This window comes from Micrasema longulum, unplaced genomic scaffold (genome assembly GCF_059751315.1).
Source record: "Micrasema longulum isolate JH-2025_06_02 unplaced genomic scaffold, ASM5975131v1 h1tg002092l, whole genome shotgun sequence".
NCBI lineage: Eukaryota > Metazoa > Arthropoda > Insecta > Trichoptera > Brachycentridae > Micrasema > Micrasema longulum.
This window is the reverse complement of record NW_028279259.1, coordinates 25,069-51,977: the sequence shown is the minus strand read 5'-3', so window position 1 is coordinate 51,977 and position 26,909 is coordinate 25,069. Positions and strand designations below refer to the sequence as shown.

Below are 26,909 nucleotides of genomic sequence, written 5' to 3'. Positions count from 1 at the left end.
CTATTTTAATGAGGATAAGTATTTTATTTTTAGTGCCCCATCCTTCGTGAGCGTGATTTTTGTCAATTATGATTTCTGAAAATTGGATGTGGATTAAAGTATTTTTATTTTATTAGGGAAATCAACAGTTCTACATACATATTTTTAGTAAACAAACAGATATAGTGTATAAACTCAGAACTAATAACAGATTTCCACATAGTATACAAAGTTAGTAAAGAATATATATATTACATATCAAATAAATACATACAATTTATACATATAAAAATGTTATTTTCAAGTACTCAATAATCAAAGATTTTTTTAAATATTAATTTTAAGAACATTAATTTACTGTAAATTGGGCGGGATAAGGACTAAAATGCTTGAAGAGAGGATAAGGAGGGGGGGGGAGATGTACATATTTATTATTATAATATCTACTAAGTTACATAATACATTTTTAGTGTAAATTTTAAATCTGACAGAGTGATGTTTGTATAATCTATATTTTTAAATTTTGTATTGTACATTAAAAAAGTCCTACGAAAAAAAGCATTTTTAACATACGATGTTTTACTTATTGGTACATGAAACAGGTGGTACCGTCTACAAATCCTGGCTGGCACATGTATTGTTATTAAACCAAGCAGCTCTGTACAGTCAACCATTCCTGTCACAATTTTGTAAAGCAGTAGTTGGTCCGCACACACTCTGCGGTATTGTAGAGAAATGATTCCATCGAAGGTGGAGGCAGTGAGAGTAGATACATAAGAAATACCGGTTTTGTATTTAAGGTACTTTATAAATTTGTTTTGAGTATTTTCTATTCTACTTATATATATGGCATACTGGGGATTCCATATCTGAGAGGCGTATTCCAAATGGCTTCTGACAAATGTATAATACAACACTCGTCTTTTATTTATATAACAATTTTGGTATACTTTTAAAACAACAACATACAACTAGCTTATTATCTGCTTTCATTAACCAAATATTAATGTAGTCGATTTATTTTATTTCATATAAAAATTATAGGAAAACCGTAAGTGCCCGGATCACTTTTATAGCACTTCCGCCACTGTCGACGTATCCCCCAAGAGAGCGTGATAGGTAATACGCAATATGAGTAAGTACTCTGTCAAATATAGTGACGATATTCAATCACGTCCTGCTTAAATGTCCAATCAACTTGTTTAGACACGCGGTAGCGATCAATGTCGAAGAGACCATTTGGTAACATTTCAATTTGAAATATTTCAGGCACATAAAATAGGTAAATTGTTAAATTAAAAAAGTCGGTTCAATTAATTTTTTTCTGTCAAATTAGGCCAAGACAAGAGCCTAAATACAATGGTGAATTTTTACAGCACAGAAACCCCAGCCGGAACCCCGTCCGTGAATAGGCGTCTAAGCAATCATATTGAACTAAATGTTATTAAATATTTGTATATAACCACTTACCGACTTTTCTATGTCTACCGGTGTCAAAATGCGTCCGTCTCTTCGTCAGGACACCAATTAAACCAACATGCAAAACCCACTATTCACTTTCACCATTGTTGTTGCACAAAACTTTAAAACCAACACGACATGCATTTTAATAAGCAACCCTTACATGCAATGATTAGATTAGGTTATGAAAATAATTTATGACACGGGAGAAAAAAATGAAAAAAGGGGGAGGGGATGAAGGGAGAGGCGTTAGTTTAATAGGTATAGGGTGACCATTACAATGGAACATCGTATAATGGGCTATTTGAAAGATTGTTTGATTATTAATTAAAGGAACTTAAAGCTTTCCTAATGAGAAATATTTATATATTATTTACTTTTAACCCTTTTTTATTAGTATGTAAAATTTTAACTCCTTTATCTTTATTTAAGTCATGATTAAAATTCATTAGGTGATTTTTGAATTCGGAGAAATTGTTATTTCATCCTTTCCTTCATCCCCTCCCCCTTTTCTCAACTATTTCTCCCACAACATAAAATATTTTCAAAACCTAATCCGTGCATATAAGGGTTGCTTAATAAATTGCATGTCGTGATGGGTTTATATTTTTGTGCAACAACTATGGTGAAGGTGTATAGTGAGTTTTGCATGCTGGTTTAATCGGTGTCCTAAAGAAGAGACGGGTACGTCTTAAAACCAGTAGAAAGTTTAAAGTCGGTAAGTGGTAATATACAAAAATTTAAAAGCATTTAGTCAAATGTTTGACCACAAAATTAATGCTTTAGATATTAAATTATATTGAACATTAAACAAATGATGCTACAAAACTCAATTTCAATTTTACAATTACTTAGCTTACAGCCAAGAGCCTTATTTCAAATTACAAACCGAATGAATTTCTATAGTTACTGTTAACAACTTTTTACGATATGGAAACTTTATTGTATATAACTTACTTTAAGCAGAAGTAGATAAAGGGATAAAGGTAATTTAACACTAAATGCAGGGGGGCGGATTTATCGTCTAACTCCCGCCGTTAGACTTTTACACCCGTTTAAGTTTTATGCCATGAATTATAACTTTAATACTTGAGTCGGTAATAAATTTAAAATAGCTTAAGAAATATTTAAAATTTCATAGCTATGAAATAAGAATGCATTAAATAACTTAGCACACAATTTATAAAATTTTAACTTCATTTTATTCACAATACGCCCACACTCGTTTGTGCTTTTTTCGGTTTCTTTTTAAGTTTTCTTTGCACTAAACATATAGCGTCAACGAAAATGTTAAATACTGCAAGGTACAACCAACGTGTATGCTATTTGAGAGGGGTGAGAAAAATAAAAATATATTTATGGTTTTTGTTAATAAATTATGAAGAACAAATACTTATATTACCTACGAATAAAATAGATACAGATAGTATTGTCATATTTTATTCATTTCAAGCAAATTTGTGATAAATAACCCTAGACAAAAAACTACCACAACTTGCAAATTTCAAAACCATAGACTATCGACATTTGATAACTGAATTGTCATAAAGCTAAAAGTATTAAACTGTCTGATTTTTCTCAAATGAATACCGAATCTAACACCATAGGCATTTCGAGATACTCGTGAAAGCTTCAGAATAGGGAAGGGGTTTAGGGTGGAGTGGGGAGTTATATAAAGATTTCCAAAAAGCGGAATTTGTTATATTTTACCTTTATCCGGTAAAGCCGACAGCCGACACCACATGTCGAGAGTGTGGAGTAAACATAAAACCAATCGAGTAAACATCACACATCATCATCGTGTTAAACTTGTTAGAAACTCATATTATCAGCATTGTTCGGCAACTTCACATCTATGGAGAGCTTCCGTTCACTGTTTTACTTGTTTATGTTTGTATTTTGTATACACATACGTCAACATTTGTGTTTGTACAAGATAATTCCACTACACGGGAAGATAAGATATTAATATCTATAAAAATATATGTTGTTTTAGTGTGTCTAATTAATGCATCTGGCGAATGGCGATGCATCCGATAAGTGACGACATCGGATCTGTACTGAATAAAAAGTATCGAGAATGATTCTCGAAGATGCCTACTTAGACGAATGCGTTCGGTAGTCAATCTATACTTCTATACTATAAATGCGAATGTGTTTGTTTGCATGTCCTTCACGTCTCAACGGAGCGACCGATAGACTTGATTTTTTGCGCAGGGATAGTCGGAGAGATGGGAAGTAAAATAGTATACTTATTTTTAAATTAATTTTTAAAAAGTGCACTGAAAAAAACATATCAAGAATAGGCAACGTTAAAATGAGTTGAATGTGGGATGTCAAAAAATATATTTTTGAAATTAATTCTTAAAATTTATTTAATTGACTTGGCTTATCAATGGTTAGTTTAGATTGCTTTTCGATTGCATTTTGTGAACAGAATAATGATGCTTTGTCGCCATAGACTAACGGATCGTCGATTTTTTTTCGTGGCGATATTTGAGGGACCGGCCATTTTTGCTAGAATTTTTTTCAAATTTAAAAAAGAAATATTTGCGTTCTTTTGATTTACCCAAATATTTAATTTTGAGGGCCATTCTCAACGAGTTGTAAATAACTCACTATTAGAAAATGGAATCAAGTTGGGGTAGAGTGGGATTCGAACGACGGACCTTTGGTCCGTGAGTCCGAGACACTAGCCACGGGACCACAACCCGATTTTATTAAGATTTAAATTAGATTGCCTAGCGTACATTACAATATATTGAAACATGCGGCTAAATAATGCGTTTCTCGCCAAGAAATTTATAATAATGATGAACATAATAAATTAATACACTGTGGTGTACCCCACATACAACCAACCTTTGACTTAAACCAAACGTGATAAGAATCATCCGTAGATATAAAAAAAAGGTAATAATCCGCCGAAAGCCTTTATTTTTTAGGCTTGTCAGTGGGTGGGAAAGAGAGGATATGGAAGTAAGTTATGAAAAATACACCACAACACCCAGACCATTGAAGAAAAAAAATATTTATTTTGATTTTTTTCTCGCAACTGGCGAGAATCGAACCCGCGACGCCAGTTTCACCGTTGACCTTCTAACCAAGGGTGCCATGGCGCCTGTCTATATTTTATAGATATTTATATTACATTTAAAGTATGAATCTAGAGGTCTACCAAGCATTGTTAATGTTAGCCGAATACTTTTAAAGATGAATTTTAGTTTTGAGTGATTTTATTTTAAAAAGTGGACCATTTATTACACCCCTAAAATATTTTTATCTACTAAGGACCTTTTTTCCGAGCGGATCCCAAAAGCGATTTGTATTAAGGTATTTTTGACAGCTGAGATATGTGGGTGGTCAGATAAACGCTTACGAGATTCATATCTGGTCTAACTTTGTCAGATCGAGGAAAAAGTATGTCCCGAAGCACTTGTCATTTTCCATATTTAATTGAAAAATATCCCTTTATTTCATTATTTACATGCAGGTGTTTCACGTAGATAAATTTTATTTCGTCAAAAGTACGTCACTTTTTGGAGATTTTGTTCAAGCGTTTAAAATACATATTTTCAAATGACTCTTTGTTGCTGATATTATATACAGGAATACTTGGAATTGATATGAAAGAGTTTCGTTAATTTGTATGTAACTTATATATTTTATTTTATTTTTTAAACTTTGGACCATAGTTGTGTTATGAATAACACAACTATAGTTCATTCCTTAATAAATCAATAAAAAATGTTAGTGGACTGTTTTGCAACTATATTTTAGGGTAGTCAATAAAATATTATTGTAATCAAAAACATTTTTCACTTTGTGGTATGGCATTTTACACTTATTTGTTTATAAATTTGTATAAACCACTTTAATTTTTCTTTTTAATTACACTTCGACCGGTTTCGAGGTTACTACCTCATCGTCAGAAATTTAACTAACTTATAATTACACGCGTTGCTATTTATATAATAAAATATTGTATGAAAGAGACAGAACATTGAAAGAAAGAGAGAGAAAGAGGATAAAATAAATCATAACGGGAATTGTTTTAAAAGAGGACTCGAAGTTAAATTTAATTGATTATTTATTATTTGAAGTTTTTGATTAGCCTAGTAACCTCAAAACCGGTCTAAGTGTAATTAAAAAAATGAAAGTGGTTTATACAAATTTATAAACAAATAAGTGTAGTCAATAAAGTTTCAAAATCAAGGCAAATTTATTATTTTTCAAAATCTCAAATAAAACATTCTCAGATAAATCACCAGTTGATTTATTTTTTGGGTTTACCATATGCCCTCAAGCTAAGGCACTTGAAAGCTCTCTGTTGGTGCTTTTCTGCTTTGACTTATGGATAGTGAAAAATACTCTTTAGAATAAAACTTGCCCAGGCCAATATATACACCACAAATTCCTCTCTTGTAGGGAGATAACCATCATTCAATTCTCTCTTCAATGTAAATTCTGAAGCCTAGGAACGAGATTAATTAAATATACAGTTATGAAAAACGACGGTTATTTTATGTGTTATGAATACTTGAAAAATAAACAAACGGGAAACTTAACAAGCGGAATTTGCTGACCCAATAAAATTAACGTCAGACTAAACATTTTACGAGTATAGTTTTTAGATATCTGCTTTACAGATTTAGATAGGAACAGTAATTCAACACTTGCACTAAGTCTCTTGGTCTGCTGATGTGCATGAATAAATATACCAAAAAAATATTTGAAGAATAGACAAAATAAAAACGAACCACTTTGAACGACGTCACAGGTGTACATGAATCAACCAATGATAAGAGATTTATGGAAAATTTCATCAAAAAACAAACTAAACAATTAAATGTAACTGAACTCTTTAAACAAGAATCCTTAAAATTTATTCATAAATTAGCCACTGACGTAATTGTAGACGAAGAATTAAAACTTGAAAAACACTGTAGTAAACATGAACACAAACGAGAATATCAGAAAAATATCATGTACAACCTTCTAAAACGATAAAAGGACAATCGATACTAATAAACTATGGACTGAAATTATACAATAAACTACCAGACAAAACTAAACACAAGACTCAGACAACCTATACAAAAAATGTTAAAAATATTATCATTAACAGTAGAATGTGAATTTTAAAAGTAAAAATATTTTGTTAAATGTAAGGGTTTATCGTGAAAATTTTAAATGAAAAAATTATTTTAAAAATTCCGGGTTTCTTGCCGTCAATGGACCAATGGGCAGAAATGATCGAGAATAGGCGGAAGAGAACCTCTGACGACACACGCGGAGTTATTTCAGAAATACAAAACTTTAAAAAATCATAGCGCCGATAATACCTAACATAAAAAAAAAATGGTTTGTTTGTGTTAACAAATAAAAAAAGCCACTAAACATTCTCATTATTTGTCCAAAGAGTGAAAAATTTAAAGATTAGACATAACGGGGTAATCCGCTAACCCAGGGGTATTGGAGAGTCAAATTATGGTCTAACCCAAATACGGAAGACGCGGTGTCAAATGACATCTCGTTATTTTGATACTTGACTCAGAGTAATAATTTGGTACTCTTATTAGAGATTCGATTTACATAGAAAGAAAGTAACCCTCCCCCCCCCCCGTGTATCGAAAATTTTCGGAATGCGAAATTTCAATACTATCAAACTAACCCAAAAAAACTTTTTATTTTTATGCTCGTATCAACATCGCTATGAAAATTACTTGTGAATCGGGTTATGGTCCCGTGTCTAGCATCTCGGACTCACGAATCAAAGATCCGTGGTTCGAATCCCACTCTACCCCAACTTGATTTCCATTTTCTAATAGTGAGTTATTTACAACTCGTTGAAAATGGCCCGCAAAATTAAATATTTGCGTAAATTATAAGGACGCAAATATTTCTATTTACACAAAAAAAAAAAAAAAAACTTCGTCAGTGACGTTACTAGTTGCCGACGGTGAGCTGTCCCGACTGATGAGTTAGCTTTCCGAAAACCGGAAATCTATCATAATACTCCATCGTTGGTTGATTCGGAAGAACTTGTGACGTGGTTCGAAGTATTTCATTTTTATTGCTTTTTTTATACATTTTCGAGAAACTTCACCGTACAATTAAATCTCTTTTTATTTTAACCGCGTGTAAGAAAAAAAAAAAATCAAATTTCCCGTAGCACTGAACTTCCTCATTTGAATGCTAAATAAAGAATTATATTTTATTTTACATTTTTTGGGGAAATAACAGCTGTTATTTGGCCTCTGGATATATTCGGAATTATAATTATTCAGTATGATCTACATACATAATAGTACGGTTATTACTAGAGCTCTCAGAAGGCACTGCAGACAGAGAAAATACCTCGCTAGATACAGAGAAGCACAGAACTGTTCCGGTGAAGAAACGCTGCCAACAGGGGAAAAATGCCTGGAGTCGGGCGTGACCAGTGTGACCACCATCTTCAGAGATGACAAGTGGATTTGAGAGAGAGAGAGAGAGAGTATCAGAGAATGCAAGTAGAATACATTCAAATATTCAGGGCACAAATACAACGAGGCAGTGCGGTGGTTTTTATTATTTGTAAATAGACTTAAACTAAGATTTTTTTTATTTAATTTATGAATTGTATTATCATTTTTTAAAGTTTGGTATTTCTGAAATTAATCCGCGTACGACGTCTAAAGTTCTCTTCCGCTTCTTCTCGGTTACTTCTGCAGATTGGTCCGTTGACGAAAAGTAAATCGAAAATCTTCCGGAACTGTTTATCATTGGTTGATTCATATAAACTAGTTACGTCTAAAGCAATTCGTTTTTTTCTTAAATATTTTTTTCGTACGTTCTCAAAAAACTTTGGCGTATAATCTGATGGTTTAATTTTTACCGCGCGTAAGAAAACATTTTTTATATCCAATTTCCTGTAAGGCTGAAGTTTCTTATTATTGCATAATGTTATTATGAAATAATTTCACTTTCAAGCCTTCGGGTCATGGACACAATATTGATTTTGTTTGAAATTCAAATCGATATACTGTGAACTCCCTTTATCCTAACTCCAATCATCCGGATTTCCAAATATCCGGATCGTTTTCAGGAAATAAAAAAAAAAAGATCATATGTATATATAGGATACATGTCAAGAAAGGGGTTAAATACCAACTAATTCAAAATATATTTAACATGTTATTTCACAAAGTAAATGCTGAAACAGTAAATAATAACAGAACTCATATCTTGATTTTGTAGATACTCGTAATGCTTGTCTCAGTCTCATTCGCAATAGTTAAATTGATTTTGTTTAACTCTTGAAAGACTGTGGTAAATAATCCCTTTGCGCGCGGTGATGTAACATCGTGTTACCACTAGTAAAAGACGGAATATTCTAAAGTTAAGAGATTTGAAAATGAAGACATTCTGTTTAATAATTCCTTTCCCATAATTTATGCGAAGAAACATATAATTTAGCCCTGTTATTCTTCGCGTAGCAAAAATAAATATTTTTTTTATTAACATTTAGCATAGTTATACAAATTTTACTTTCTAAATCGGGTGTGAAAATGTCCATTTGAAGATTACAAAAAATACGAATTTATAATTTAAAGAAATAAGAGAGATATATCAAGTCTTGTGTCCTATGTCGAATATTGTGACATCACAGCCATATCAGATTTAAGACTGTAGTCTGGTTAAACGAACGCAAAATTAGGAAATCATACGATTTTGCTCATTTAAAACGAATGTTTTAATCGCGCAAAAATTAAAATTAAAAAATTAAAAAAACATAAATTAGATAAAAACAATCTTTTTTAAAGGTATTTCTGTTGAAAAATATACTGAAAAGTTTTATGTAACTAAAATATAATTACTTTTAGACCAGCAGATTACGCCATTTCAAATTTAGACTAAACTTAGGTATCTGAGATTTAAATAAAGACGAAGTATTGAACAAAAATTTGTCGTAATAATTTGAAGATAATAAATTGAACGTGAAAGTAGCCGAAGACAAATTTAAATTTTTGATTTTAAAAAGAAATACAAGCATTTTAAATCACTTACATTTTTGTGACATTTTCTTTTATTTCTACGTAAAATTATGCCTTTGGTAATACTTAAAAAAAATTAAATATTGATGTATTTTAGTTGAAACCTTTTTCAATAGAATTGTATTCTCTTTTTTTAAAAAAAGAAGATCATTCTGGTTGTAATATAAATTTATAACAACATCTTATTTACGTGACCTTCAGACCTGCCCTTATCGTTTTCGGTAAGGGCCGGCCGATGTGCCTAACATAAACAAATAAAGACTAGACTGATTTTGTGATTTGTTGACTATAGTTAGTAGTTCTAAGATCGTTCATATTCATATTTTTGTAATCCGTTCACAATTAATCAATTAAAGTTCCTATAACGTACATTAAAGAATTGTTACACATATATAAGTTATATGTATAACATAACAAATAGGGAGCTATATGAAATCTACGGAGCGCCCGATGTAATCAACTACATCAAAGAGGGGCTTGAGGTGGGCTGGCCATATAATTAGAATGGACGACGAAGACCAGGAAGGCCCAAAATGCGATATAGGGACTGCATTAGTGCGGATACGACAATGCTGGAAGTGAGAAACTGGAGAGGAAGGGCTGCGGGCCGGCAAGAGTAGAGGATAGATGGAGGATACTTCTGGATTCAGCCAAGGCCTACCCAGGGCTTTCAAGCTTATGATGATATTGATGACGACGTATAACATAACAACGAACCAAAAATTGCTAAAAATAAAGAAATTTATTCATTAAATTAATGCCTTTTATTTCATAGTGTGTTTTATGTGACAGTAATTTTAATGAACTCGTAAGGTTTAACAATAAATACGCTTAATTTTGGACGCTTTGAAGTGACTTTTAAGTTATGAAAATATGTTAACAGAACCGAAACTCGGTTTCAGTTTCGGCTGAAAATCTTGTTTAAGTCGGTTACTAAAAGTTATACTTTGTAGACGAAGGGAGAGAAAAGACATCAGCTCAAATGAGTGAAATTACAACTTCAATTATAGCCACGACCTGATTCAAATTGAGATGTAATTCATTTTTAACTATATATGATACGCGTACCTATCTTAAATCTTCAAAGCGAGACGCCGAGAAGGGGGAGCGATGCTTCTTACTGCTCATACATATTTAATCGTAATTCAGCAAACACCATTGACGAATAGCCAATCAAGTTACACATGATAGTATAATTAATTAATCTACCGTTGTCAAAATAGCGGGATAAAACGCATGTTTATTATGTATGTATAATAAAGCGATGGGTTGTTTTATATTTACTACCTACTACCCACCGTACGGTGTTTGATGTTTGGGTGTGAGTTACATATTTATACTTGATCTACAGCCTTCACCAAATTATTAACATCGAATAATTCATATGAAATATAGTAAATTTGCGATAGGAGGAAAAAAGGACACGGGCGTTTATGAAATACGTAATAATTTTGATTAAAACATTAGATAATAATTGAATGTTCAGTCATATTACTTATTTAGATATGTGTATAATTGAACTATCAACTAGGAATAGAAAATCAGTAATTATTGTGACCGGAAACATTCTTCATATACGCTGTCACATTTTAACGTAAGATTACATTATAACTGGCGTGTTACTATAATATTATATTATGTTATTAAAATTATCAACAATATTTTGAGTTTGTCCAAATTTTTGTAGACAAGGACTGGATTTAACTCCCTGGGAAGCCGTTTATATTAACATATTACAACAGAGATGAAGAACATTTAAGAGAAAGTAATATAGAAGTCTAGGCATCTACAGGGCTTATAACCTGTCAATGGCTGATTCATTGTCAAAGATTCATAAGCCCTGTAGATGCCTAGACTTCTATATTACCTTCTCTTAAATGTTATTCATCTCTGTTGTAGTATGTTAATATAAACAGCTCCCCAGGGAGTTGAATCCAGTCCTAGTCTACAAAAATTTGGACAAACTCAAAATATTGTTGATAAATCCACCTGGTCCATAAAGAAGTATAGAAACTGAAAAAATAACATTTTCAGGCGTTGCCTAGTATGTAGGTAAATAATTCAATATGATGAATCTTATCGCATAAATAAAGGTTTTAGCTCTTTAACTTCACAAACATCAACAGATGAAAGAATCGAAGGCATATAGATGTTCAAATATGGGCAGAATGGTGAATTTTATTATTTTTTTAAATGCCACGATATAGATAAGACATTATTTAGATTTAAAAATGCATGTATTTTTTATTAATTTATTGAAATATTAAAACGCCCATAGGGCTACGACAATGTTTATATTCACAGAAAAATAATGATAAGACTCGGTATTTTTTTATTGATATACATGTCGATTTACAGTCGGGGAACTATAAAAACCGACATAATTATTGTTCTTAAACATCTATCCCTTATCCGCTTTTGAAGCTTGTCTACACTTTATAGCTTGTTGTATTTGCGGGTAGGTAATAGGCGAATAAAATATGTAACGTGCGCCCAACAGAAAATAGTACACCTGTCCAGTGTAAATATAAACGTTAAGTACCCATTAGAACGATTGTAATTAATGAATACATTTTCGTACGTAAGGGATAACTGAAGAGTAAACAACATACAGGTACAGATGTATATCCGGCCTCAGAGCGAATAAATTCTAAAGCGAAATAGAAAACAATTTAGGGAATTCAGATGTCAGTCATTAAAAGTTTCCGTCTTTCAGTTAAATTTGAATATCACATGCAAAGCGCCGGGCTGTTTAAAATGCCTACATACTAATTACACTGTAGTACACACAAACACTTTTCATATATAAATAAATTATAACATGTGATGCGAAACTGTACAAGCGGAGCAAAGGCTTTGAATTATGAAATCACTTGTTTACTTACTATTAACACATCTATTAATAATATTATTGTGATTATGATCATATTCATAATCACGCAAATTGAAATCAATCAAACCTTCAAATATAATTTAACTGTTTTATCTGTTGAGTGTTCATTACGATATGCTACATTCGATTCCCAAATAAATTCAATATGTACAATCATCACTTTCCTATCTGCATTTAATGGTGGATCGGGCACTGCGATGTATAAAACGGTAAAGGTTCAATGTTTTGCAAGAAACGTGCTCTGACTGCGCCACCCGGTAAAGCTTAGTTTATGCTCTGAGTAACCTCAGACGAATATCTAACATTTCATAATTTGTTACATGAATTAATATTCTATTAAAATAAATGTCGTCAAATCAATTTAATTGGATCAATAAATTACGAGTATTCTTGACTTGCACATTGCAATAATTATGTAAAATTAAAATATATACACGATAGAATGGCGTTATATTACTTTTATATTATCTTAATAATAGGGCGATACACAATGCCTATAATACAAAGAAAAAAGTATACGAAAAGGAAAAGTGGTGTCAGGGTAGATTGGTGTTGTGTTTAATGATGTGCAAAGCGCCGAAAAAATAATAACAGAATAAGGACAATAAGTGTAAAAAAGGATAGAAGATGAAGACATTACTGGTGTTTTTTTTAAATTTGGTCTTTGCTGGTGAAACAAGATTTAAAAAATAAAATAATACAACTCTGATACGCGGAGAATATAAGGGACAGTTGCCTATTTCAATCAGAAATCAAAATCAAAATCAGACAGAAAACAAGAACGTGATAATGAAGTGAAATTATTTTTTTACTCTCAGTTTGTGGCATTTTTTCTATTTTATTTCATTTCTGTTTTGTGGATTCTAATTTTAATTAATAGAATTAAAGTATAATTGATTCAATATCTGTTTAAGCTGCATTTTTATAAAATGATCATTTGCATAATAGATTGCGTCTTTATGTTAACACTTATGACACTATTCTCTATATATGTATTGTAAAATTGTTTTGTTAAAAGGTGGTCTTTTGGCGTAAACAAAAATGTAAACACTAAATACTAAACATTACTGAGAATTGAGAAAAAAAATCTTTGGGTGTAAATTACGAAAATAGTTACAATGAAATGATCAAACCATCGTAATTTACTATTGTTTTATGATCCTTGCTAAATTTACAAAATATTTTGTTCTGACATTCAAGTATTTCTCATTATGAATGAATGAAATAAGAAACGGCTCACTGCGTATTGTTAGATTAAACGTTAATTTGATTGTAAAGCTTTAAGAAGAACTTGAAACGTTTGAACGATCAAACTAAATTAATATTGGCCTATCAGTTCCTCAAATATTAACTACAGAAAGATTGTGAAAAAATGTACTTAATGAAACAATGGCTACAACAATGTTTATTGTATTGTGTTTATTAAAAAAAAAAGCAAAATAATTTTCGTAATTACTTGTCATAAAAAGTATTTACCTTAGAATGGATAATGTGTGTAATTTATTTGACGTTTACGACAAAGAACTTTACAACTGATTAAATATGAAATAATTAAATTTGATGAATTGAATATCGTTGCTCTAGGTGTGACACCTCGTGTCAACCTTCCAGGAGAGGGAAAAAACTAAGGCTAATTACGAGAGGTCACTATTCGCGAAATAAGCCCCTGTACATACAAGGTATCACCAGAATGATGTTTTTTTTTTATTAATAAAGACGTATTTGCGTTCTTATGATTTATGAGTTGTAAATAACTCATTATTAGAATATAGGAATCAAGTTGGAGTAGAGTTGGATTTGAACCGCGGACTTTTAATTCGTTAGTCCGAGACACTAGCCACAGGACTACAACCCGATTCGAATTCAATTCACTTTACGGACATTTTTGCATCAAAACTTAAAATTGACCAAAAATTGCAGTTACAAAGTATCACATGTAGAGACCAACGATATGCGGATGAGAGAAAAATAAAAAGGGTTTTGATAAAATTGTGTACGAACTATGCAATTTTAAAACTGATTTAAGAAAATAAATAAGTAAATTTTTATACTAACTAGGTGACTATGAATTAAAAATCCCACAAATAGCAGCAGTTCGAGGAAAAACAAGATAGTTTTACGTGCACATTATTTTTCAGTAGACTCATGCCACTCCCGGATTGTTACTTCGTTTATAAATTGATAAACTGAATACTCGGTCACTCGATCACGTTAACTGACTCACAAACCACAACTGATAGCGAATGAATAAATGATGAAAGGTGAGATATAAAGATCCCGTTAATGACCGAGTGTAAGGTAACTTCTTGGTACCGTTTCACTCGCGTTGACTAAATGATTTGCAGAACATACCCGTTTACTCTAAACCGAATACGGAACATTGCGTTTTATCCATAAACCGTTTTTTCTATTACTCAATTTTATTGCTGACGTCGTATTTTTTCATATGATTAGGTAACTAAAATATTCATACTAAATAGCTTCATCAAAGAAACTGAAAATTCATCTCTAGTGCTGCGATTTTGCTTCAAAATAAAAATAATCGCAACAATCGCAATTATCTTAGGTCGATTATATTATTATCATAGTATACCGAATAAGAACTAACAAATTATTTAAAAAAGAAAGATATTTGTAATTTAGATGGAAAATCAAAAGTAACTAACGTGAAAACATAACATCTCTGAAATATGCTGAAAAGAATTTCTAAAGAAAAAAATATGAACGGCGGTAGAGTTTAAGAAAATGTATTTATTTTCACTCCTTCTCAGATATTAAATTTAACTTTGTTTTCTGGAATACGTGATTTTTTATTTCTTTATTTTAACATGTTAGACATAATTTAAATACATGGTACATTGGTGGATTTATTGTCAAATGGCAACTTCTTGGAACCATGATGATGATTTCGAAGAAGTTGATGATTTCACCAAATAAAGGTATTATTTAGTTAATTTAAGTTTTTTTATTTTATTGCTCTAAAAAACTTATAATTTATAGTACTAATGCTGTATTCTTTTTTTTAATTATTAATATCTAGTTATTCTCAACTTTACTGTGTTATATTTATATTTAGAACATAAGATTTTATCATGGTTATTGTTATCTTTTATTTAGAGATGTTATGTTTCTTTTTTACTTTTTTTATTTTTTGTATTATATGTTCACTAAATTGTTTAGTTTTAATTATTCTATTATTTCATATTATGTACTACATACTTACTGTGCACTGCTGTGATTATTTCTGTTAATCATTTTTTGGAAAAGGTTCTTTGAACCGTTGATGTATAAATAAATAAATAAATATCTACAAAATATTAGTAGAGGATGCGATAGCAAAATGTCTAAAAACTTTTTTCTTCGAGAGAAAACACAAATTTCCAATTAAACTTAGTTTGCCACATACATTAGAGGTATCCGAAGTGTTTAAAGCGATTCACCCAATGACAATCGATCAGTTTGAGACGAAATTTCCCTTAAACAGGTATTTCGCATCAAATATTTACGTAACCATATGTTTTCTATTAAAAGTGAACCCTATCGCGTGACCTGGTCAATGATGTATTGATGTCTCTACAAAGGGACCTCGATGTAGCTGCAAAAGAAATAGGAAGGGTAACCGTAATATTCAGGTGAGATTTTCCCAACAACCGTCAACCGGAAACAGGGGAAATGAATTTATCATCGGGCTGTCGCCGAGAACAAAGGAGGGGAATGTAATGAAGGGTCTCCGTTTATTGCAATTCGCCGGAGAGGTCTGCAGCACTGGGCAAGAACATTAAAGGTAGTTTCGTAAAATAATCAGACAATTTCGTACGAACTCGCCTCTGAGAATATTCTATTCGCGTCTCAGCATATTATTACAACACATTCACGCAGGACACAAAAGTAGGAAATAGACCGATTAACGCCCATCGCGACTTATTATTATGTGACTGTTTTAGTTTTAACAAGACGACAGTTCCAACAAAGACATAATTCAATTACATAAATAAGCAAAAATATTATAATAAATGTTATTAAATATTTGTATAATATAACCACTTACCGACTTTTCTATGTCTACCGGTTTCGAGTTTTTAACAGTTTAATAATTATTTTCATAACAATTTTTTTTTAAACTTTTTTTAAATCAATTTATCTCAACTATTTTAATCAGAGAGTTCTAATAACGTTTAGTAAAATGTTTAATCACAAAGTTAATGCTTTAAATATGAATTGTAAAAATATTATAAATCACGTCTGAGTATTCAAATTACACAAATAAAGCGTGTATGTAAAAAAAAAAATACCATTCTGAAAACATTATAATAGACATAATAAATGGAAACGTTACTTGAAACTACGATTGTTTTATCTCATTTTACTTGTTTGTACCACAACAGGCCAAGAGGCCAAACTACAGCGGTGAATTGCACGGAACACCAAGGATTTATAAAAAATAAGTTTAAGGGAATCAACCTTTAAGGGAAGGAACCCTTGTACGTGAGACAAACACCTTAGACGTAGCGCTTAACGGAGTCTATTTTTATATTCCCGTAAGAAGATTTCCTATTCGTGATTTAGAAATAGTTAAGGAAAATGCTCAGAGGCAACAGTCGCCGATTTGATCAAATATTTCCTGAAATATTCAAATATTTTAACACATATCCATTGATTTCTATGTAAGCACTCGATTGATTGATGATAGCATATTTATTTTAAAAAATACACTTAACTCAAATGAAAACTGTTTCAAAAAAAAAATTCATGAAAACGAAAGGTGGGTGAAGTATTTAGATTGACGACGTAAGCGTTGCCAAGTCCACTTGAGATGGAGGATTTAATCTTCAAATTACTAATCCTTCATACCTGTAAATTGTTGACTCAACCTACGAGTACGAAATGAACTCTAATGGGGGTTATATGATGATTTCTGGGTAGTTAGTAACAGTTTGCCAGACAACCACTATCCTTATCCAATTAACACGGGACCGTCGCCGATAAGCTCCGTCATCGGCTGTATCTGAATTAGAGAAACTAGCATTTAAATATAACATTGTGTGGTATAAACGACAAGGTCTCGAGGGTCGTTACGAAAATTGAACATGATTCACTCTTGCGGACATTAGGAATCCGTCTAACGATAATTTGACCCCGTAAATGTAGCAAAAACGAACCTCATTGAGAAGCGTTCTTGCCCTAATTGCTTGATTGCCGTGAAACGATGATGTGGGGGGTATATTACCAAAGTGCATTTATTCCACTCAATTTTTTTTATGGTAATTGACGAAAAATTATTTTCAGGTGCACACTTTAAAATATATATTTAAACTAGCGGACCCGACAGACGTTGTCCTGCCCGAACGTTGGCTTGCCTGCTATCATCTTGGCTAAATACTTATCATCTAGGTACTTGTTTGTGATTAAATTATAAAACTAAAAATGTTTGATATTCAAAAAATATTGAATTTAAGTGGGTACTTGTTTATGGTTGCATTCCAAAACATAAAATATTTTTTTTTCAAATATGGCATTATTTTTGCAAACGTCACAAACAAACTCCGGTCGTCTCACCAACAAAGTCGTGTACTTATGTAGGAATACGATTTATAAAAACGTATTGAATTTAATATTATTTAAGTTTTACCAAAATTCTAATAAAAAGAGAATAAATGGGTAGAAATTATAAGGAATTTAAGGAAATAATCTGATTGAGATCCACAAAAAACAAATGCTGTTTGTAAAGATTCAAAAACAAACTTTGTTTATACACAAAAAAACAACATCTTTCCATTTTTTTGCAAATGCATTCTCCTCGAATGCAACTCTGGTAGATCGACGAATAAAACATTTATGCTCCTAACTTTTTTTTTTACATATTCGATTGAAGATTTTAATGTCTACGAACACGCACAGCGCAAAGATCTATATTTCTCTGAAATTCGCACGTAAATCGGTTTTAGCCGTTTAGGAGGAGTACGGTGACATCACACGTACAGAGGAATTATATTTATAAAGATATATTTTTTTAATATATTTTTTTATTTATTTTAATTTTCGTTTGGAATAAGTTGTTTTTGGAAGTGAAACATGGCATAAAGTGTATTTGAAAGTGAATAATGTGGAATAAGTTGCCTTTGAAAAAACAACTGATAAAATTGTAATGGCGAATGTTGCAGTCAAAGTCATGAAAGTTTTTTTTTTAAATTATTTTCGTTTTAAAATTCAATAAATGAAAATATTCATCTTCTTTTTTAAAAAAACATTTATTTCTCTAAGATGTTTAGTAAAAATATGAAAATATAAAAATTAAAAAGGAAATTAAACAAACAGAAAAATATGAAGATTACGAACAACGTGCAATTAAAAATTACAAAACGAATAGCGTGCAAAATGCTCTTATGGCATTTTTTTTTTAAATAGTGCTTTAAAAATTATCGTATGGTTAATATATAAAAAAAGTCATATAAAATTGAAATGGAAATTAAACCCAAATATTAAATAATCAAATCACCAACAATATTCATGTCGTATGCTGACATTTAAAAAAAAATATTAATAAAAAAATTATAATAAAAAGAAAGTCGTTCATTTATAATATTAATATATATAAATGAATCGCCGTGTTGTGTCTCGTAAAAACTCGAAAATGGCTTGACAGATTTACGTGCGGTTTTTTGCAAAATTTTCCAATTTACATACTCAAGGTTTACAAATGAAAACATACTCAATAGAAAAAAAGTTAGAAGCGTATATGTGTTTTCATCGATTTTCCAGGGTTGCATTCGACTGAAATGCATATTTTTTTAAATTTGGAGAATGTTGATTTTTTGTAAATTAAAAAAGTTTGTATTTTAACGTTTACAAACATAAATTATTTTCAATGGATACTGAATTGATTAATTTCCTAACAGGATAAGAAAAACATAGTGTACTAAAATCTTATATTTTGTATTGGCATTTTTAGCGAAGCAACATCTTAAGAATTTAAATATTTTTTCATAATTGCCGCTACTTTTGCGCCAAGTGGAGAAACAGAGAACAAAGAAGAGTACAGCCAATTAAGACGAGGCACAAGACGGGTGAAGCGCAAAGTACCTCCTACAGTTAGTTGAAAAATACACACACATACGATACGAGTACAATGTTGATATCTATATATTAAAAAAGGAAAGCATAAGATAAAATAAAACATTAAATAAACCTAATATAAACATCTTCAGAATGTCTTATTTTGGGTTCAAAGCCGGCTTTAATTATAAACTTTTAAAAGCCCCGACTAATATATCCCGTTTAATATACCAGCTCAAGAATTTTATGTAATGAACTGGTGATGTCAAAATGGTGAAACAAGCATATTTTTATATAAAAGTCGTAAATTACCCCGCTAGAAAACGGAAAACAAATTTTGGAGGAGTTCAAACCGAGGTATCGGTCTATGATGACAAAATAAAACGAAGCATTTACAAAATAATCATACAAATGTAATGAAGAGTCGTATGAATTAGAAATGCGAATGAAACCGAGATTAAGTGTTACAACAAACACGTGTGGTGTGACGTACCATCCACTAAGGAGAAATGGTGGAAGTTTTCTATAAAAACAGAAAATGACATTGCTTTTAATATTTTATATCCTTTACCGGAACTGATGAAACACTATATACTCGTAAATATAAGATATCGAAATAACATAGGCTTGTTATTTTTTATTTCGATACAATGTCGACTTAAATGGGACAATGCGCATAAAAACATGATTAAGTCTACGTATACACAATCAACTCTAGTAAAAAACCTCACGTTGATTAATAACGTGGCCGAATTCAGAAGCTCTCTCAGTATTTTTAGAAGGGGGGTTTTTACAAGGCGCTACTACAGAGCGGTATTTATATAGCAAAATTGAACACACTACTGTAAAGTGATAGAAGAGTATCAAAAAAAAGGTTCTCATCCGATTACGTGTGCGATGTTTACAAGCAACCTTCCATTGTGTTCTCTCCAGGATACAAAAAGTACAAATGATAAAATGTTGGAGTGCTTACAAAGGACCTTACATATAAAGTCCGGAAATTTTTTTTTTGGAACCTATATACCTACTAGTGACCGACTGAAGTTTCGGTTTCGACCAATAAAACGAGTTTCTGCCGCGATTTCGGTTTTAGCTAAAAATTATCCGAAACCTGTGGTCGGGATGTGTCGGATTACGTTCGGCTGTACTCGGGCGCATCATATGACTCGTGACTCAGCCGTGTGACCCGTGATTAGCAGTTCGTAGTTTTAAGATCATCCATATTCATATTTTAATTTATTTAAGTTATACGTAGGTACGAGTATAATATAACAACGAACAAAAAAGCGCTAAAAATAAACAAATTTACTCATTAAATTAAGCATTTTATTTTACACTTACTGAACTCGTGAGGTTTGACAATAAAACCACCTAATTTTGGGCGTTTCGAAGTGACTTAACTTATTCGAAGAGCGAAATTTGGTTGTTTCGGTCGATCACTAATACCTATATACATAATATATTATAAAATAGCACACACGAAAGATTTCACCCAAAAATGCTTTTAAAACAGCTAAGGAAACATAAAGGTATATTCGCCAAATAGCAATGATTTACGTGCAAGTTGTTTCCAAATGTCCAACATCAGGTGAAAATAGGCCGAATTATTTTTCTAACAAGAATTTTTTTATGCGTCAAAAAAACATATTTTAATAATGCGACGTTGATTTCAAGGTTCAAAAAATATTAACAATAATAAATTCAAAATAATTGTTTAAAATAAACAAATCCGTCGTGTAAAATCAAAACTCAGCTGCCATTAAATTGCAGAGAAATTTGATAACATGTTTAGGTAAGCCGTTATTCATAAAGAATATTATCCGATAGATGCATTTAATATTTTTTATGGTATTAAAGCTTTCCGCTTATTTATCGAATCTAGTTGTGGTCCCGTGGCTAGTATTACGGACTCACGGATGAAAGGTCCGTGGTTCGAGCCTCACTCTACCCCAACTTGACTTCCATTTTCTAATAATGAATTATTTACAACCCGTTGAAAATTGCCACCAAAATGAAATATTTGGCTAAATTATAAGAGCGCTAATATTTATTTTCTAAAAATAAAATAAAATATGAAGCTACAGTTCTAAAGCTCATACTTAATTCGTCTAAAATGGGAATCATAAATTATGGTATTTAGTCAGAAATATCCTTCTCTTCCGATTTCAATTACATGTTTTTTTTAGCAAACTTATCTTATTGTTCTTAATCGGTGGCTCCTTTCATTAAATTTTTTATTAGAGGATGCGGAAAATTTTTGAGATGGAAATATTGAAGTCATTTACAAAGTTCATAACCTGTCATAAATGTTTCTGATTTTCAAAAACGTAATTACTGAAATTACTTTATTGATGTGGGCGAGATTATTTCACCTTCTCGGAAACAGCTGAAAACACTTTTTATTTTGAGTCTTATTGCCAAATGTTTGATGATTCTTATACCCGTATGCAGAGACAAAACTTAAGGTGAGGAAAGTACATTCAAATTTCAAATGCAGAGAATAACCCGAAGGTGAAGACAATGGAATGTACTCTCCTCACCTTAAGGTTTGTCTCTGCATACGGGTATTTAACTGTAGATTTTAATCAAATATTTTTTATGTTTGTTTTGAAAGCAACAAAGCATTTTTTGAAAAATCATAAAAAAACCTAATATTTTTAGGTAGGTACAAGATATTTTTTTAAGAAATAATATTTTGTAGGAAAACTGTTTGTTTTATACGTGGTAAACGGCTTATTATTAGTATTAATTATTCGTGTTGTATAAAGGCATAAAACATCAAATATTATAATTTTTTTAAGGACGTTAGTTGTTTTGTTAAGTAATTTATTCACAAATAAAATCCCAAGAAAATGCTCATTTATTTATTATCTTTACACAATATTCACATCTCGACTCGGGTCCCGCGTACTAAGCCCATAAACACTCTCAATGCAGAGAACGGTGTTCCTGAACCTTTCTCCCTCCCGTACTCGCGTCCCACCCCCGTCCCCGTTCCCCGGACAGGGGGAGAGGATTTCAGCTTTAATGCTATAGAATAAATAAACGCAAAACGCATTACTTTCAACTTGACTTTTTTGTTACTAAAGACTTTTGTATAAACTAAATTTAAAATATATTTTTTTTTTTATTTGCTTTTTACATATATTGATAATTTTTATGTTGTTCTTATTATGTATTTTTGTATAATTTAATTTAGTACGTACTGTTATTTGGCATATGATTTATTGCTCCTATTCCTTATATTTCTTACTATAATTGAGTGAATTTCTAGAAAACATAACTCAATTATCATTTCAATTATGCTTTTATACATATATGTATTCTTTTTCTGTTGATTTAAATCATGCTCTTATTTTGTGTTATTTTTTTTTTAATACTACTATATTTTACTATTATTTTGTTGATTTTAATGATACCACTATTTTGTATATTTGATAATGTGTGATTCTTAATTTGTATAATTTATATTTTAAAAATTATTTCTGAATATCTTTTTTGCATTGTATTCTTTGCAATTTGATTATTTATTACATTTACCTTTTTTTCCTTTCTTTTTTGTGATTCTATGCCATTATAATTTGATCTAATTAATTTTACTATGTATTTTTATTGTTATTTATTATAGCTTGACACGGGCATAGCCTAAAAAGCCTTAATAAGTTCATAAATATTTCATTTTCTAATTTTGAATGATTAAAAAAAAATAAAAAAAATAAAACTAAATAAATAGACATGACCAGCATATTTTTATTCTGTTAATCTACCATCGACTTGCTGACGCTGCTTAATTAAGTTGAATTTAATCCGAGGTAGCAAAGAAAACTTCACACAAGTTATGTATGAAGATATTATAAAAGTATATTTGCTATCAAAAATGGACAATGGAGGTAGGTTTGTACGGATTAGTGTAGAATGTGTAGATCAAGTAAAATATAAAAAAACAAGTACATATCTTTTGGATCAAAATTGAGGCCCCTGATAAATTACGGCATGTACAAAAAAACATAAACACATATATCCCAGTAAGGGAATATTATTATAAATAAATACGATTCGGATTGCGGTCCCGGGGTGTGCGGTTGAAAATGGCTTGTAAATGGAAATATTTAGGTAAATCATTGGATTGCAATTATTGATTTTGAATTAATGAAAACAAAATTTCCTCATTGAGGTAACCGTTTCTGAAGGACTATACTAGGTATATATTCCTACTTTATATCTATAATAATATTATGATAAGCATAATAATGGGTAGTATTAGAACCGGCTTTATTCTTATTTTACCGTGTTATATTAATTTATCTGATTTTCACTAAATAAAAAAAACAAAACAAACACAAGATAGAAGTTGAAATATTCGATTTAGTAAGGAATTCTAATACAAAAACAATTGTGTTTTACTAACAAATAATCGATAAGTTTTATTTGAATTCGTGGTTTAACTCTGTTTCGTAACTTTACTTAAAAGTTTTGGGTTAGCACATTCCTTTATTGATGCTTTCACCTTTCTACTGACGTCCTTAGGCTATTGACGTCATCATCGTAACAGGTCTCATGACAAATCTTTTAATTACAGGCGCATTATGTATATTATGTTCATTATTTGTCAACGTAAATAAAATAATAATTTGATCGGCCATAACGGGCAGATTATTTACTTTATCATTCGTATGTAAATATTATGTTGAATTTCCGTCAAAACAAATTTGTTTGAGCAGATTAGCTATACAAAATATAAATTTCAGATTATTACGAAAAAATACTTATTTAAAGGAGTTACTATGGAAAATAAATACATTTTAATTTGCTTCGTGAAAACAGCTTTCCTACATTTATTTAGTAAAGCTTTTTTAACGAAGATGTTTGATTTTTCCAAGTTAATAGAAAGATTAAAAAATACAATTTTTAAATGTTGAATACATGTTGTGGATAAATTAATTTAAAATGTGGAAACGAATAGGCATTATGCATTTTCAATGACCGGAAAAGAGTGCTGAATGTTACGAATAATGTAAAATCATTACTAAGACCAGCTACGGCAGGTCATGCCGTAAACTTTTTTTTTTCGAATAAAAAAAATATTAACCGTTTTAACCGGGCTGTTCTCTCGTGGTAGTGTTGCGGACTCGCGAATCAGAAGTCCGAAGTTCAAGCCCCGCTTGATTCGTACCACGACTTGATTCCCATTTTCATATATTTTTTTTATTTTTATAAATATTTATTATAGTTCACAAACTATAAACAATACATATGACAAAAGTATAGTAATCAGAATTTGTTATGTTTAGATATTGTTCATCAATTATATGTGAACACAACATGCACAAATAAGTTTGTTTTTTTATTGACTAGCTTAATTAAATTCTATTGATATTATGAAAGTTATAACAATAAATTATACTAACAGGTTATTTCAAATTATTTTACCTAATTAACATAAAAGAAAATATTTGATTTTATAAATTGCGTTTCAGTTCTTAATATTCATATTTGTTTAGATATTTGTATAGTTATATTTAAAAAAAACATTCTGATTATGAAAAAAGATTTTCACAGATTCATATTGTTTCGAGTGAAACACTAAATCGCCCTAGGTTCGCTGTTTCCTTGAAAATTTTCCGTGTCAATCTGAATTTTCCAATAAGCACAGAATATTAAAGCTTATTATAATAATTGGAAAGGTAATATTTCCTATAACTGTAGCATGCCACGAGGGAACTAATGAATTATGTATGTCGACCCCTTGCGCCTTGGAACCACGAGGTTTCAACTGACAATTTAAGTTTATTTGAATTACCGGGTGAAAACAGTTCCATTTGCAAGTCTTTATTCCTTTGTACACACCAACACTATATACTGGATATTGAACGAATTAGGAAGTTTTAAAGTTTCAACGGCATCCGGTTCCTTTTTTACATCGACAAATCAATACATAGACGCACCCTGAGCCCTCAAAAATCATGACACTTAACTGAAGCCCAAACGTTCAGTAGTGCCCAACGCGTATTTAGTCGTTCTTCGACCGCCAGTCGGGTGTGACGTTTAAGCTAGGGTTTCCTAGGACAGCGGTGCCCGTATTTTAACGGCCGTAGTGAACGGTGATGCAGTGGACAGCCGTCGTAACGGTGACTAGAGTGTGGTTTCCTAGGAAAACGGTGTTATCAACACCATTTAACACCGTTTCCCTAGGAAACCACTCTCTATTCGACGTTACGACGGCTGTCCACTGCATCACCGTTCACTACGGCCGTTAAAATACGGGCACCGCTCTCCTAGGAAGTCGAAACCAAAACGCCCGCTTGGGCCATGAAAGCGAGTAAAAATCCTTCGTATAAAGATTGTAAAAATAATTATGCAACTTTTCGTAGGTAAGTATTTTTCACGAGTGATTAACAAACAAAGCTTAAAATAATACATTTTCAAAAAAATAAAATATTTTTTGTAAACGTAAAACTACGCCTAGTGGCGCAATTGCGAAGCTCTTCTTACTTTCAGAGATGCACCGATAGGAATATATTTTTAAAATTTAATAAATGTGAGTTAAAATTATTTTTGCGTCCCTAAAATCCAGTGAATATAAATAAACGGGTCGAAATTATAAGGAATTTAAGGAAAGAATCTGATTGGGATCCACCAAAAACAAATGTTGATGTGAACATTAAAATAAAAAGTTTTTAATATACCAAAAATGAGTATTCTCCAATGTTTGGTAGTATATGCACACTCGTCGAATGCAGCCCTGGGGTAAATTTAAAAAAAACTCAGTAACTACGGGTACGTTTTCGTGTCACTACTTTTGAAAATATTTTACTATGTATTAATTGGTAGATGTTCCTTTTGATTTGTGAAAAAGGGTTCAAAACTACTAAATAATAACGAATCAGTTTCAGATGGAACCTTGTTATTCCATGGGGTGGATAATTAGATCTGGAATTATGGGGAAGGATAAGATTAAAAACAATCAATAAATAGAATTTGGTTTATGTAGATATTTCCAAAAGCGATAAATTTAATTACACAAAACGTAGAATATTATCAAACGCACGAACTCCATTCCATCTTTTATCCGCGATATTTCAACATTTTCACGATGGAACGAAATCGACCCTGATGACTTAATCCATAATGACGGTAAAAGAAAAATGAGAAAAAATAATCGTAAAGTTTCTCGAGAATACGAGTACTTCGTTGAGGCAATCAAAGTTTATTCAGAAGCCAAAGAAAATAAAGATAAAAACAATTAACGATCAACTTTAGTAGTGTGATAGGTGATTCATCAATACCGTTTTCATATATGATTAGTTACATTACAAAAAGTATAGGAAATATTTATTCGATAAAGTTATATGTTATATACGTAGTGTATAAAACTGTCTGAACACTTTGTTTATGATATCTGTATATTAAGTCTTCATTGTTTATTCTCACATGTAAAAATATTTTCAAAAGAATAAGTATATTGTTAAGTGTACTCGGCGCGG

General features: G+C 31.1%; 1 protein-coding gene across 4 annotated transcripts in view; it reads right to left on the bottom strand.

Moving 5' to 3' along the window:
- Window positions 1-26,909, bottom strand: part of capt (adenylyl cyclase-associated protein 1) — a 75,992-nt gene that overhangs the window by 37,486 nt on the left and 11,597 nt on the right. Inside the window, exon 1 of one of the 4 annotated variants that reach the window (XM_088239202.1) lies at window positions 14,428-14,704. The exons of 2 other annotated variants lie outside the window; for them this stretch is intronic. Coding sequence is in view for 1 of the 2 variants with exons in the window: in XM_088239201.1 (XP_088095327.1) it covers window positions 3,151-3,226 (76 nt within the window). In the remaining variant the exon portion in view is untranslated. Of the gene's footprint in view, window positions 1-3,150; window positions 3,386-14,427; window positions 14,705-26,909 lie in introns of those variants that run through there. One more of the 4 variants, XM_088239201.1, reaches the window with a different exon arrangement.